The 15389-nt window shown below is 46.3% G+C and overlaps 1 protein-coding gene across 2 annotated transcripts in view; it reads left to right on the forward strand.

The window, feature by feature from the left end:
• The window catches only part of AZIN1 (antizyme inhibitor 1), a 62234-nt gene that overhangs the window by 27754 nt on the left and 19091 nt on the right, over window positions 1–15389 (forward strand). For both annotated transcript variants that reach the window (XM_045004059.1, XM_045004060.1), the window contains exons 3-5: window positions 7014–7211; window positions 10302–10475; window positions 11570–11742. In XM_045004059.1, the coding sequence (XP_044859994.1) occupies window positions 7110–7211; window positions 10302–10475; window positions 11570–11742 (449 nt within the window). In that variant the 5' untranslated portion in view covers window positions 7014–7109. The remainder of the gene's footprint in view (window positions 1–7013; window positions 7212–10301; window positions 10476–11569; window positions 11743–15389) is intronic.

A 15389-nucleotide genomic window follows, 5' to 3' on the forward strand; every position in this document is an offset into this window, starting at 1 on the left:
TCAAGGAAAGCCGCCACTGGGAGCACAACAACCCTCCCCAGCGTGGCACAGTCCCCGCTCCAAGCACCGCTTGCTGCCTCGCTCGACGCAGTCTTCCTGCAGCTCACACCCAGCCCTCTACCCTGCTTAGGCTGACCGGCTTGCCGTCCGTGAGGGAGCCTCGGGGCTCCTCTACGATCCACGACCAGGGACACAGGCACTTGGATAACCAGTGCCAACTGCTTCTCTTCGCGTCGAAGCTATTGAAGCCAATCCCGTCGCTGCCAACATAGACGCTCCGACTCGAGCTTCCACTTTACCAGACATCGCGCACGGGACTCATCTCGTAATTCACCAGCACCAAAGCGTCGTAGCTCTGGCTGCCGGGGTGAGTACAAGAGTGGTACCTGTTCAAGGTGCTAATCTTTGTCCTCAAGGCCCCGGTCACGTGGATGGCACCATCGCAGGCACCGTCACTCCTACGGTACCATGCAGTCGTCGGCGACCTCCACATCAGCACCCAGCCACCCGTCTCCAAATCGTGTGGCTCTGCAAGAGCAAACTGCATCGCCTGGCACCCAAGCTGGTTAGTGGCACGGAGCACCATGGCAAGGGCAGTGGTGTTAATGGGCACCATGGCCGCAGATCCCTGCCCAGGCGAGACCCCGCTCGGTGGCCAGAGTTTCTCAGGCTCTTTCGGCCTCCCCTCCACGACAGAGGGAGAAATCAGCAGGTCCTGAGCCGATGGCACCATGCCCGGACTCTGACCTGGTGATCGACCCACCGGTACCATCCGACGCCCTAGGATCCATGCTGGTCCCCTCGCCGGCACCGGAGGATACCATAGCGGCACTGCCGCCCGTCCCACAAGAGGACTTCAAGGCTCACCAAGAGCTCCTCAAGAGGGTGGCGTCCAATCTCCAGCTCCAGGTTGAGGAGATGAAGGAGCCGTCTGACTCTCTTTAATGTACTGTCATCCTTGGCACCAGGCCGTGTGCCCCTACCTCTCCGCCAGGGGGTAGCCAATATCTCGACTACCCTGTGGCAAACCCCAGCTTCCTTGGCCCCCATCACCAAGAAAGTGGAGAGGAAATACTTTGTGCTGTCTAAGGGCCACAAATACCTGTACTCCAACCCGGCACTTAACTTCCTGGTGGTAGAATCAGTTAACCACCGGGAACGTCACAGTCAGTCTGCACCCACCTCTAAGGACAAAGATGCCAGGAGACTGGATGCGTTTGGCAGGAAGGTTTATTCGTCGGCGAGTTTCCAGCTCAGGGTGGCCAATCAGCAAGCCCTTCTAAGTCGATATGACTTCAATCTATGGGGGTCCCTACCAAAGTTCGAACCTCTCCTCCCAGAGCAGGACAAAAACGAGTTCAGGGCTCTGGTAGAGGAAGGGGCATCCGCAGCGAAAGCAGCCCTCCAGGCGGCAGCAAACACAGCAGCCCGATTGATAGCCTCTGCCATATCCATGCACAGGGCGTCATGGCTTCTCCTGTCCGGACTGTCTGCCGAGTCCCAGTCCTTGATGCGGGACCTTCCTTTCCACAGGAAAGCATTGTTTGCAGACCAAACTGATGTCCACCTGCATGGGATGAAAGACTCCCGTACAACCCTGCCAACCTTGAGCCTGTACATCCCTCCAGCGAAGGACAAACCTAGGCCGCAAACTTCGGCTCCTCCTGCTAGGGGCAGATACGAGCCCTCTCCTAAGAGACCGAGGGAACAGACGCAGGTCCCAGTGTCAGTCCCGCTCGGCCCCAGGGCTTGGCCCCTCGAAGGGCAAAAGGCAGGGAAAGAGGCAGTATTAACTCTTTGCCGGGGGCCACCGGGCTTGCTGCCAGGGACACCCCCGCTCTCCCCCTGGTTAATAAAGTTTGTGTTCTGCAACTGTTTATTTGCCTTCCGAGTGGAGTGGTCCCGGATAATGTCGGACACTATTTCCAAAGACTACATGTTGCAATTCACTTCACCCAACCACCAGCACTGGGCGAGCCTCGGGGATCCAGAGCATGCCTGTCTCCTAGAGCAAGAGGTGGGACACCTCCTCCACCTGGGGGCGGTGGAAAGGGTACCGGTAGAATTTCAGAACAAGGGCTTCTATTCCTGGTATTTCCTCAGGCCCATCTTAGACCTCCGGGACCTCAACAGCTTTATGATCCGCTACAGGTTCCATATGGTATCCCTGGCCTCTCTCATCCCCTCCCTGGACCTGGGGGATTGGTTTGCGGCCCTGGCAAATTTTCCCTTACCTGGACGATTGGCTTCTCAAGGGCACTTCTTGGTCCCGGGTACAGGCCCAGGTGGGACTTCTGTCCACGTGCGCAGATCTCGGCCTAGTGGTAAACGAGGCCAAGTCTACGTTAGTCCCGGTTCAACGCATACAGTTCATAGGGGCTCTACTGGAGTCATTAGAGGCCACAGCCTCTCTTCCCCGGGACAGGTTCGAGACCCTCTTCCCCGGGACAGGTTCGAGACCCTCTTCCCCGGGACAGGTTCGAGACCCTCAGTGCCTCAGTCACGGCCTTCCCAGTGACGACGGCGAGGTTGTGCCTTCAGATCCTCGGACATGTGGCCGTATGCTTGTCCGTGGTTTGCCATGCCAGGCTCAGAATGAGGCCCCTCCAGCTCTAGCTGGCCTCCCAGTATTCCCAGGCTTGGGACGGGCTGGACAAGGTTGTCACGATACCGTCCCAGGTAGTTGCTGCCCTACAATGGTGGTCCCTCCTGCGCAATATGCTGCAAGGGGTCCCCTTCCAAGAAATCTCCCCCCTACTAGATCTGTTGTCGGATACCTCGGACCTGGGCTGGGGAGCCCACCTAGGGAACGTTCAAACCCAAGGGAGATGGTCAGCTTCGGAATTATCCCTACACATAAATGTCAGGGAGCTCAGGGCAATACAGCTGGCATGTGTGGCCTTCTGCAGGCACCTTTACGGGAAAGCAGTCAGAGTCTTCACGGACAATACGGCTGTGATGTATTACATCAACAGACAGGGAGGAACGCATTCCTCGGCCCTGTGCCTGGAAGCTCTGAGCCTATGGGAGTTCTGTATAGCCCACAATATCTCCCTGTGAGCCTTCCACCTACCCGGTGCCCGCAATGTGTGGGCCGATCACCTCAGCAGGGTGTTTTCCCACCAGTATGAGTGGTCGCTCCACTGGGAGGTCGCCCTACAGCTCTTCCAAGAGTGGGGAGTTCCCCGGGTTGACCTCTTTGCAGCTGCCCCCAGTTCTGCTCCAGGGGAGGGACAGGAAGGGGGGCGATCTCGGATGCCTTCCTCCGGTGGTCGGGCCAACTTTTCTATGCCTTCTCACCTTTCCCCGTGATAGGCAAAGTCCTGCAAAAAGTAAAAGCAGACAGGACGCGGGTCATCCTCATAGCCCTGGATTGGGCCCGTCAACACTGGTACGGGACTCTCCTGCAACTCTTAACGGCTCCTCCGCGGTGGCTGCTGCTTCGTCCGGATCTCCTCTCCCAGGAGTGGGGATGCTCCTCCACCCCAACCTGGCCGCGCTTCACCTGATAGCGTGGTTGCTCCGTGGTTAGATGAGGAGGGGAGGTGTTCGGAGAATGTCAAACGAGTTCTGTTGGAAAGCAGAAAGCCGTCCACGCGATGGACGTACCTGGCCAAATGGTCTAGGTTCTCTAGGTGGGAGGGGGAGCAGGGAACTTCCCCATCATCCGCATCGCTCCAACTCATTCTCGATTATCTCCTGTCCCTTAAGACCCAAGGGCTAGCTCCCACCTTCGTCAGGGTGCATTTGGTGGCCATATCGGCCTTTCACCTGCCGGTACAGGGCCACTCAGTCTTTTTCCACAGTATGACCTCCCGCTTTCTAAAGGGCCTGGATTGTTCATTCCCATATGCTAGGCCCCTCATGCCACAATGGGATCTAAACCTAGTGTTATCCTGCCTCACGGGTCCTCCCTTTGAGTCCTTGGCCACATGTTCCTGGTCTCACCTGTCATGGAAGATAGCATTCCTTGTGGCCGTTACATCAGCCCGGCGTGTCTTGGAGCTTAAGGCCTTGACCTTGGAACCCCCATATACGGTCTTCCACAAGGATAAGGTCCAGCTTCATCCACACCCCGTTTTTCTCCCAAAGTTGGTCTTCACCTTCCATATGGATCAGGACATTTTCCTAGTGGTACTCTGTCCTAAGCCCCATTCCTCCAACGAGGAGCGCCGCCTACACACGCTAGATGTGCGTAGGGTGTTGGTTTTTTCCTAGACCAAACCAGGCCGTTCCGGAAATCCTCGCAGCTGTTCGTTGTGTCGGCTGAACAGATGGGACAGACAATTTCCACCCAGTGCCTTTTGCGCTGGATCACCTCATGCATACACGTGTTATGAGCTGGCAGGGCTTCCCCCGCTGCCTATCGTTAAGGCTCATTCTACGAGAGTTCAGGCCTCGTCGGCCGCCTATGTAGCTCACATCCCTATCCAGAACATATGCAGAGCTGCCACGTGGTCCTCTGTCCACACCTTTTCTTCGCATTATGCGATTGTCTCCCAAGCACGGGATGGTAGGGTGGTACTGCATCCCAGAAACCTGTAAACTCCTACCTGTCTCCATCAGACATAGCTTGGAGTCACCTACTGTGGAATACACATGAGCAATCACTCGAAGAAGAAAGGACAGTTACCTGTTCCGTAACTGGCGTTCTTCAAGATGTGTTGCTCAGGTGTATTCCACATCCTGCCCTCCTTTCCCCTCTGTCAGAGTTGTCTGGCAAGAAGGAACCGAGGGTGGGGAGAAGTGCGCAGCTCCCCTTATAGCGCGATATAGAGGCGTCAATCCACGGGTCGCAGCGTGCTTTCCCTCCCCCCCCCCCATCATGGGTACTGCTAAGGGAAAAACTTCCGGCACTGGTGCACGTGGCAAGCACGCACACCTACTGTGGAATACATCTGAGCAACACACCTCAAAGAACGCTAGTTATGGAACAGGTAACTGTCCTTTCTTTTCATTTGGTTATTGCAGCTTCTGTACAATTGTTCTAAGAACTGTTGTTAAAATCTACAAAGCTTTTATTTCAAAGCCAAGTAGCATATCTTTCTAGTAAGCTCTCAACTTTTTCCTAATCAGTGTGACATCTTCAACCAGAGTTTTTGGGGAATAGCCACAATGTTTATGTAAAAACGGTAGCTAGACAATTTTTATAAACTCCAGCCTGGGATCTGGACAGTTAATCTTTAAAATCTCAAAGAGTTCTAACAGAACTTGTTTTAAGCAAGAAAGACTGATGGAATGATCCAGTCAGCAATTGGTAATTCTCAGCCATGTGCACATTTTTATGTGAAATTACTTGGCATTATGTCGCATACCCCCATATTAATACATTGCGTATATTTAATAAAAACATGTTTTAGTTATTCAGGGCCCTTTTTGACCCAAATTGTCACTCTGTTAAATTGAATTGATGCACCTTGTTCAGAAAAAAACTTTTAACTGCCAATACAGACTTTATTATTAAACAAAAGACAAATGAACTGAAACTTGGCTATGAATATATTTAGAAATACATATATTTGCATATTTCTTACATCAGTGATTTATTTTGAAGTCTGTCACTGTTTAATCTCAACATAGCACATGCAACAAATGAGTTTTAAAACATGCAGTTACAGTTCTTATACAATTTTAGAGCTTCTTAAGTAACTGCTTTTCACTGATGTTATCTCCACTCTATTGGTATCTTCAGCTCTTCGGAATAAGAGATGTGAAAGACAGTATATAAAGTTAGACTGGCACAAAGTCAAGTATTTTTTCCATCCTGGATTTAATATATGCATAAAATGGGTATGCATTTGTATTTTATAAATTCAAAACAAAACTGTGAAGGGAAAATATAAGAAAATCCTAACAAATCTCAGTGCTAGCATGTTTCCAATAGACTCAAGGCTTTCTTGTGGATAAGGCCTCCACGAATAGGGGCTTGTCTACTCTTAAAACGCTGCAGTGGCACTGCTGTAGCACTTCACTGAGGACGCTACCTATGCCGATGGGAGGGGTTCTTCTGTCAGCGTAGATACTTCACCTCCCAAAGAGGCAGTTGCCAGGATTCTCCCATTGACCTAGCGTTTGCTACACCTGAGGTTAGGTTGGTTTAACCGCACTGCTCGGGATTATGGATTTTTCACGCCCATGAGTAACGTAGTTATACCAAGCTAATTTTCTTGTGTAGATCAGGCTTCAGCAAGAACCATACTGTTGAAAGCCTTGGTATCTGTCTCCAAATATGAGGAATAACACAGAAGGGGTTGCAGCTATTAAGACGATAAAGAACATCCAGTGCTGATCGCACTCTGGACATTGAACTATGCTTCCACACACAAGGTGGATGAGATAATATATTTTATTGGACCACCACCTGTTGGTGAAAGAGACATACTTTCAAACCACACATAGCTCTGTACAGATAAAAAGCTTGTCTTTCTCACCAATAGAAGTTGGCCCAATAAAAAAGATTACCTCACCTAACTTATCTCTAATATCCTGGGACCAACATGGATACAACAATATTGCAAACAAGCTTCCTTCCACCCATGTTTTGGGTTTACGGTTTATCTATGAGTATTTTTAATAATTTGTATAATCCAGAGCAGTACATTTTTAATCCCTGTCATGAAACAAATAAATGTGTCCAGCCTGAGACCCTTACCAAGAACAGGACTTTCATATGAACTATTTCAGCCATTTGAATAGAGGTACGGGTAGTGCCTTTCTAGTAGAAAATATGACAGTTGACTCATCTCAAAGTTTAGCATCAGTTTAAGGCAGTTTTATTCTATTTTACTCCAAGAATTAGTAAAATTGTGCATCTTTGTGCAGGACCCACAGTCTCTTGATCCAAGGTGAGTGAAGGGAGCAGAGCAGAAAGCTTCATTTAACAAGTGTCTTATAATTTGCAGCATACCAAAAATGGAAGGTCCTTTGTAAATTAAAATAGAAGCCTTGGGGGATGATGTGTGCTGTTTGTTATCAACTGGTTTATTTTACCTTTTTTTTTTTCTGTTGTGCAGTTTGTTGCATAATTTAAGGACCCGGATCTAAGGCTTGGCGGCCTGTCCCTTGTGTTTCTTGGTTTATGACTGTCGGCTTTGCGGAATACGGCTGAGATGAAAGGATTTCTTGAGGATGCAAACTACTCCATTGGCCTGCTGGATGAAGGAGCAACTCTTGGAGATGTTATTGACAACTATGTTTATGAACATACACTTGTAAGTATTTGATACCCAAGCCCTTCTAGTTTAACTGAATTAATTTTCAAGTATAATTTGCTAGTACTTAAATTCTTCAATTCCTAGTCTCAAATTAAATCTGACTAGCCAAGTGTATTGTAGGCAAGATGGCAATGACACATACAGTTAAGGTTGTCTAACCTTTTTTAATTAGAAACCCCTTTCCAATTGCTTATAACTTTGCTGAATTTTCACCCTTTGGGCTGAAATTTTCTATGTTTGCGCTCTGCCTTAGGCTGAATTTTGTTGGCAAAGTTTGAGCAAAAACTGTTCAGCCACTTCCAAAAATGAGGTTGTGGGGGAAATCGCTTTGCCAATGTTAAATAAATAAAATATCCAGCTGTTCCTCTGAAGAGCTTTAGCATCTATGGGATTTTGAGCAGCGACCTGAAGTTTGGCCAGTAGATAGTGCTGGGGTTAGAGAAGTGTCTTTTACTGCCCCCATGAAAATTTGCCCAGATTTGGCTGATTCATAAGCCTCTGAAAAAAATCATTTGCATATGCTCAGAGATTGTTTGGGTCTTCCTGTTAAAGTTTCTATATTCCATCTGCACTGAGTAGCCCCCACTAGTCCCACAGAACTCTTCTCCACATATGCTAAGTGCACTGTATATGCTCCCAGTTCCCAATGAGCCTCCAACATGCTAGGAACAGAGTGGGTGGAGTGGGGGAACAACAGCAGCTACTCTTTCAGCCTAGAGGAAGGTATGCTGCACTGGGAGCCAGGAGGAGACCATGAGTTCTAGTCTTGGATCTTTTACTGACTGGTTTTATTAATTCTGTGATGTCAGACTTTTTTATTGAGCAAGGTATCACACTCCTATCTTAAGAAGCAGGCAAACAGCATAAAGGGGTAATGGAAGGGTTGCACAAGGCCATCTGTGGCAGAGGTCAGAATAGAACCACTGTTATTTAATATGCCATACCTAAGAGTTAACCAGGTTGCACAGGTGACCTGGCATTTTCCTAACTTTTGAGTGCTTGACTTTAGAACTTTAATGTACTTTTAGTATAGACTCTTGTATAGAATTGTAATTATAATCTTGATGCCTCAGAATAATGGGGGGAAAACCTCAAATCATGTCAAACCAACCTAATATTCTTCTCTGACAGGGTAACAGGGTTTGTGGAGGGGGGAAGCAGTAGATGTCATATATCTCGACTTTAGTAAGATTTTTGATACTGTCTCACATGATCTCTTCATAAGCAAACTAGGGAAATATAACCTAGTGACGAACCTACTATAAGGTGGGTGCACAACTGTGTGGAAAATCGTACTCTGAGAGTAGCTATCAATGGTTCATACTCAAGCTGGAAAGGCATATCAGGTGGGGTGCAGAAGGGATCTGTCCTGGGTTCAGTTCTAGTCAGTATCTTCATAAATTTGCCTAGTGGCACAGAGAGTACACTTAAAAAGTTCGCATACGATACCAAGCTGGGAGGGGTTGCAAGCACTTTGGAGGATAGGATTAGAATTCAAAATGATCTTGACAAATTGAAGAAATGGTCTGAAAGAAATAGGATGAAATTCAGAAAGGACAAGTGCAAAGTACTACACTTAGGAAGGAATAATCAATTGCACAAATATAAAATGGGAAATGACTGACTAGGAAGGAGTACTGCAGAATAAGATCTGGGTGTTACAGTGGATCAAAAACTAAATACGAGTCAACATTGTAATATTGTTACAAAAAAAGTGAACATCACTCTGGGACATAGTAGCAGGAGTGTTGTAAGCAAGACGTGAGAAGTAATTCTTCCAGTTTGCTCAGCACTATGGTCTCAGTTGGAGAACATTGCTCAGCACTAAATTGCTCAGCAAAGGCCTCCACAGGAAAGATGTGAATAAACTGGAGAAAGTCCAGAGGAGAGCAACAAAAATGATTAAAGGTCTAGAAAACTTGACCTACAAGGAAAGGTTGAAAAAATAGGATTTGTTTAGTCAAGAGAAGACTATGGGGGGACATAAGTTTTCAAGTATGTAAAAGGTTGTTACAAAGAAGAGGGTGATAAATTGTTCTCCTTATCCACAGAGGGCAGGTCAAGAAGTAATGGGCTTAAATTGCAGAAAGGCAAATTTTCTAATTGTAAGGGTAGTTAAGCACTGGAACAAATTACCTAGGAAAGTTGTGGAATCTCCATCACTAGATGTTTTTACAGTCAGGATAGACAAAGACCTGCCAGGGATGGTCATGATTAAGGCTATGATTTAGTCATGGGTAATTTTAGTAAGTTATGGACAGGTCACGGGCAATAAACAAAAAATCACAGCCCATGACCTGTCCATGACTTTTACTAAAGATACCTGTGATTAAACCTTGGGAGGCGTGGGGGAAGGGATCGGGGGTGGGGGGAGTGGCTGAGGCTGGGGGTGGGGGGGGAAGCATCCAGGTGGTGGCTGAGGTAGGGACCGCCTGGTGTGGCTGTCCTGGAGGCCACCTGAGTAACTGTTCCCAGAGCCAGCTGCTTCGGCAGCTCTGGGGTCAGCCACGCTGTCCCCTGCAGAAGTCACTGAATCCGTGACTTCCATGACCTCTGTGACCGACACGGAGCCCTAGTCATGATAAATCCTGCCTCAGTGCAGGGGACTGGACTGGATTGACCTATCGATGTGCCTTCCAGTCCTACATTTCTGTGATACTGTGGCCCTGCCCCTGCTCAGGAAAGTTAAGGACTTCTTTTTAAAAAATAAAGAAGTGCTTGTAATGGAAATATTTTGTTACCTTAGATATAGTTCTTGCAAAATCTGTAATACTAGGCATTTAAGGTAGGGTCTTTCATCCAAGGAATTTTAAAGTATTATGTAAATAATTTTAACAATTTCTTTGAAGGAGTAGGTATTGCCTTCATTTTAAAATTGGGTAAATTTTGGCACAGAAGTCAAATGAATTGTTTAAGGTCATAAATTAAGCCAATGGCAGAATAAAAAATATATAATCTATGATTCCCAGTCATTCTTTGACTTAATAAATATGAGATATTTGTACTTCATGGGGTATTTTTGCTTTGACTTCAGGCCCACCATTATAGATACGTGATTTTTATTTTTCTACTGTCCTTTGTTTATAGACTGGAAAAAATGCATTTTTTGTTGGTGATCTTGGAAAGCTTCTGAAGAAACACAACCAATGGCAGAATGTGATGGCACCAGTAAAACCATTTTATGCTGTAAAATGCAATTCCTCTCCCGGTGTACTTGAGATTCTGGCAGCTCTTGGAATTGGGTTTGCATGTTCTAGTAAAGTGAGTGTTTGTTTGTTCTGTATATCTTGTTCTTCTTCGAGTGATTGCTCCAATGCATTCCAGTTAGGTGTGCGCGCCGCGCGTGCATGGCTTCTCCGGAACTTTTTTACCCTAGCTACTCCGGCGGGCCGGCTGGCGCCCCCTGGAGTGGCGCCGCTATGGCGCCGGTTATATACCCCAGCCGGCCCGTCCGCTCCTCAGTTCCTTCTTACCGCCCGTGACGGCAGTTGGAACTGTGGAGTGCTAAACAGTTCTCCACGTCCCTAGCTTTCTCTCTTCTTCATCGTTGTATATAGTTACCATAGTTAGTTGTAGTTATTTAGTTAGTATAGTTAGTGTTAGATAGATAAGGTAAAAAGGGGGTTTTTCCCCTTTTTTGCCTTAGCCGGTGCGGGCTCATGCCCAAACCCTGCACGGGGTGCCAGAGACCGATGCCCGTGGGAGACCCGCACGACGCCTGTCTCCGCTGCTTGGGCGAAGGGCACCGAACAGACAAGTGCCCGATCTGCTCGAAGTTCAAACCGCGGACCCGCAAGGATCGAGATACCCGCCTAAAGCAGATCCTCATGGAGGCGTCTCTTCAACCAGCGGCACCGCCCGCACCGGTCCCGCGGCCTCCTCCCGTGCAGGACACACCGCCGGCACCGAGTCGCTCCACGTCTGCGGCACTGCTTTTTTAGTTACCATGTGGACACATTCTTTGCCTTAAACTGTAAACCCTTTATTATGACTCAGTATAGCAATTCCATTTTGTACTCTTGAAGCAACTTATAATACACAGTTTAGCTAGAAGAAAATCTTATTTGAGCTATACAGATGCTCCCTGACTTACACAAGCATTCTGTTCCGGAACGCCTTGCGTAACTCAAATTTTGCGTAAGTCAGAAACCTATACCCAACCATTACGCAAAAAAAACCCCCAAAAAACGCCCCTCTTATTTCTAGTTTACAGAACTTTTTCCATAAGTGCGGATTTGCATTAGGGTTGCGTAACCTGGGGGGCATCTGTATATCCCCACATAAATTGAAGCTAAATTCACTACTGAAACTCATTTGACATGTGTCTAACACTTTAATACTGTCTTGTTTTTCAGTCTGAAATGACATTGGTACAAGACTTGGGCATTGCTCCTGAAAACATTATATATACAAATCCTTGCAAGCAAGCTTCTCAGATAAAATATGCAGCGAAAACTGGGGTAAACATCATGACTTGTGACAATGAAAGTGAATTAAAGAAAATTGCACGTAACCATCCAAGTGCTAAGTAAGTGTTGCATTGAAAAGAGAGAGAAATCTTAGTTTCTCTTATTGCTGTGGGAATTTAACTTTGGCTGTGGTATGAGTTGTCTGTTTACCTGGAAGGAAGAGAAGCATGTGGGTTTTTTAATGCAGTTTACTTGCATGTATTTTGTCCAACCTTGGCTCTGGTGTAGCAGTGTTTCTCTAAAGATATTTTGTTGCAGGATTTTCTCTTCTGGGTCTCAGCTTCCTAGCATAACAGGTGGAACTCCCCGTGCTCAGAAAAACCTAGGGGGAACTTTGACTTTGGGGGCCGAACTTTCATGTCAGTATTCTGGCAGTTTAATTTCAGTACATTGGTGCTTGCCTTGGGGCCTCAGCTCCTCTTCATCTACAAGTAGTCTTGCTTTGCATGGCTTCAGTGTTTTATTTCAGGATGTCATCCATTTACTTGACTCCCAGTGGCATCAATTGTCAACAAATGAGCACATACCTTGAATCTTCTGCCTGGGATTTGGGTGTGCTGTGTAGTGGTGTCAGATACCCCTGCAGATGTCACCAGTGAATTAAGAGTAATAGGTATTGTCTTCAGTCCCTTCTTGAGATACCCCAGCCATGGCTTAGAGTACTTAAAAAGAGAAATCGCTCAATCATAAACCTGAGTCTGCTTCCACTGCTGAGTGCTGGAGTTCTGTTAGTGCCACACACATTGGCACAGATTCCACTTCCCTCTAGACCCAATGCGAGACAGCTTCCTTAGAGCATCTTGTATCATCCCCATTCATAGCTGGGGGCTCGACAATGGTCTGAGCCTCCCAAGTCACTGGGAGTCAGTACTTGAAGTGAGTAGTCCTGTGCTTCATGTTGGTTAATGAGGCGTTGCTTCCACATACATTTCAACAGGAAACACCAAGAAACAAGGTGCCCTGACATATCACTACCAAAGTGCCTGACTCTGTTCAGGCTCACATCTTGGAGATGGATCTGGGGAGATTCTGTGATGGTACTGTTTGGGATCTTGCCAAGTCCCTCCTGGTTATCTCTTAGGCTGTCTCAAAGGCTACAGTACTACCTTCAGTGCTTATCTCCCACCCTGCATTGAGACCTGGTGGTGCTTCCCACAATCCGAGCACCATCTGCACAGAGACTACACCCACACTAAGTTGGTTTGGTTGGTGCATGAAGCATTCACTTTGACATAGGTACCTCATGCAATTGAAGGGTCTTAAAAGTAGTGGAGATGACTTCTGTGCTACTGTTTATGCTCCCTTAGCTTGTTAGATAGATCACTGTAGTGGGAGCAGGGTGGTGATCAGGATGACATGGCTTCTATCTGGAATCAGATAAGCTGACCAACTAATTGCAAAAACATCTCCATTGCAGAGCAGCAGCACGTTAGTAAGACTGTGGGAGGATCTGGCTTCCTCCAGTTTCTTCAAAAACTGGCGAAGTTGGCTAGTTTGAGTTAGTGCCAGTTCAGGAATCTTCAAAGGCTATAATCAAGGCTTTCACCTCCATCTAGTAGGGTTGTGGTGCCATTGCACCCTCTTTGGGTCCAGCTGGTGAAGAAGCAACAGGCTGCCCAGACTGTTGTCCCTGTCAGATGGTGAAGAAGTGTATTTCAGCTAAGTTTCCCCTCTCTCTGCCCTGCCCATCCCCACATGATCTTGTGGTTGAGGTGGCCATGGCTGGAGCAAAGACTGTTCATTGTGATCCTGAGCTTCAGTGCTAAGATTCTTTTGGACAAAGGTTTACTAGTCCACAGTTGGATCCTTTTGCATTATGAAATATCAGTTCTTCACAGTCAAAGGACAGACTGACTTTTGAAAAAGGCCTCTGCCCTGGTTCAGTCAGTTTCTTATGAGAAAATGCTAGGAGTCTTTAAGGTAAATAAATAATCTTAGTGCAGGAAGTCATGGACCTGGGCTGGCATCTGGTGCAGACAGCCTTTGATCTGCGTGATAGTAGCTAGCATGTGTATGAGAAACCCTTTGTAAACTAGAAGGCCTTGTTAAAGGATCATTCAGTCAGTCAGTGGCTTGTGCCGTCTTCCTCATGGATGTTTCTAGCAGTCTACAAGACTGCTGCATGATACTTGCTCCATGCATTTACAAAGCAGTTGCTTAGATTCAGCTTATAGGAAGAAATCCTATTTTGGAGTATAAATCCTGTAGCTCTTGAGTCCAAATTCTCTTACCACATAGTTTTATTTCTTTCTGAGTTGGCTTCCACCTGAGTTGATTTCACCTGAGTTGGCTAAACTTTTGAAGTCCTTGTGTTTGTCCTACAGACTGTCCTACAGTCTGAAGTGATAAAAGCTTGGTTTTCCTTTTGGGAGGTATCTTATACCTTCTTTATGTACTTCAAAAATAACTTCATATTTTTTGCATTGACTTACTGCCTGTTCCAGTCATGTGACTCTAGTTACTTGCATTCCTGGAGAGAATCCTGCACAGAAAATTGTAATTCTTCTCTGAAGATTTTCATCCATCTCTGTTGATGTTTGGAGAGGAACCTTTTTGAAGTGTTGGTTTCTCAGATTTTGATGCTTTTACTATTCAGCCTTCTAAGGCATTCTTTTTTTCTAATCGTTTAGTTTTGTGACTGGCTAATTTTTCTTTGCGGAGCCTTCACATTTTGCTAAAATCTGGAATTGACTGAAAGAATCCAAAGGCAGTAATTATGCTCAGGGTGTCATGTGACCTCCAGTAGTGAAAGAATGGATCATGCTCCTATCTACTACCATTGCCTTTAAGGGCCAAAAAGCACCAAGATCTTGGACTTCCTCCAGCCTCACTTTAGCCTGCTGAGACCCAGGCATGAGAATCCTGCAAGATATTTTGAGAAGAGCAAAATTACAAGGTAAAGTAGTTTTCTCTTTTATCTTGTACAGTTGTTTTCACTAGAAAATCTTGACTGATGCTTTATAATGCAGTCATGAAAATTTGTAGTCTTGGCATATGTAGTCTTGGTTAACAAATGTTTTCAGGCGAACCTTGGTGCTACTTAAGCTGTAGTGTGCAGAAATAGATATATTTTTGGAGTTGTCATATGGTGAATTCCAAGGATTTGATTTTGTCAAATAACTAGGCCCAATATATAGGTTTGTCCAAATGTTGTTATTACAGAACATTGTATAACTAAAATTGTTTAATTTTGATCAGAGGAATTTTTTTTTTAATCATTTAAGTGTTTGTGCTGGTGAAAGAGAACCAGAAAATGAAACTGGCCAGTCTGCTTTATCCAAAATGAGTGAAATGCCAGCAGTAACAAATGGCATAAATGATAAGCAAGGATGCTGAAGGGCAGATGTGGAAGAAATGGAAGTTAGATTCCCCCCCTCAGGCATACCCCTTTAAACTGTCTTTTGTAAATGTTTGCAATTTGAGGGTTCCATTACATTTTTGGTAGCTGCTAGATTATCACATCACTGGTAGTAGCCAACAGTGTGCTTATCTTTGCTTGGCAAGGAGATGGTGATCTTTCCTTTCAGCTGTAGAACTTGCCAGTTATCCTTGCCTTTTTCATCTCCAGATTGGATTACTGCAGTTCACTCTGCATGGGGTGCTTGGACTTCACCAGCCAACCTTCAGCTAGTGCAAAATGCGGCTTTTTATGTTTGATGGTGTTTCTCACTTGGGATTGAAAATGGAGTCATTGACCCTTTTAGCT

Source organism: Mauremys mutica, chromosome 2 (assembly GCF_020497125.1).
Source record: "Mauremys mutica isolate MM-2020 ecotype Southern chromosome 2, ASM2049712v1, whole genome shotgun sequence".
Taxonomy (NCBI): Eukaryota; Metazoa; Chordata; order Testudines; family Geoemydidae; genus Mauremys; species Mauremys mutica.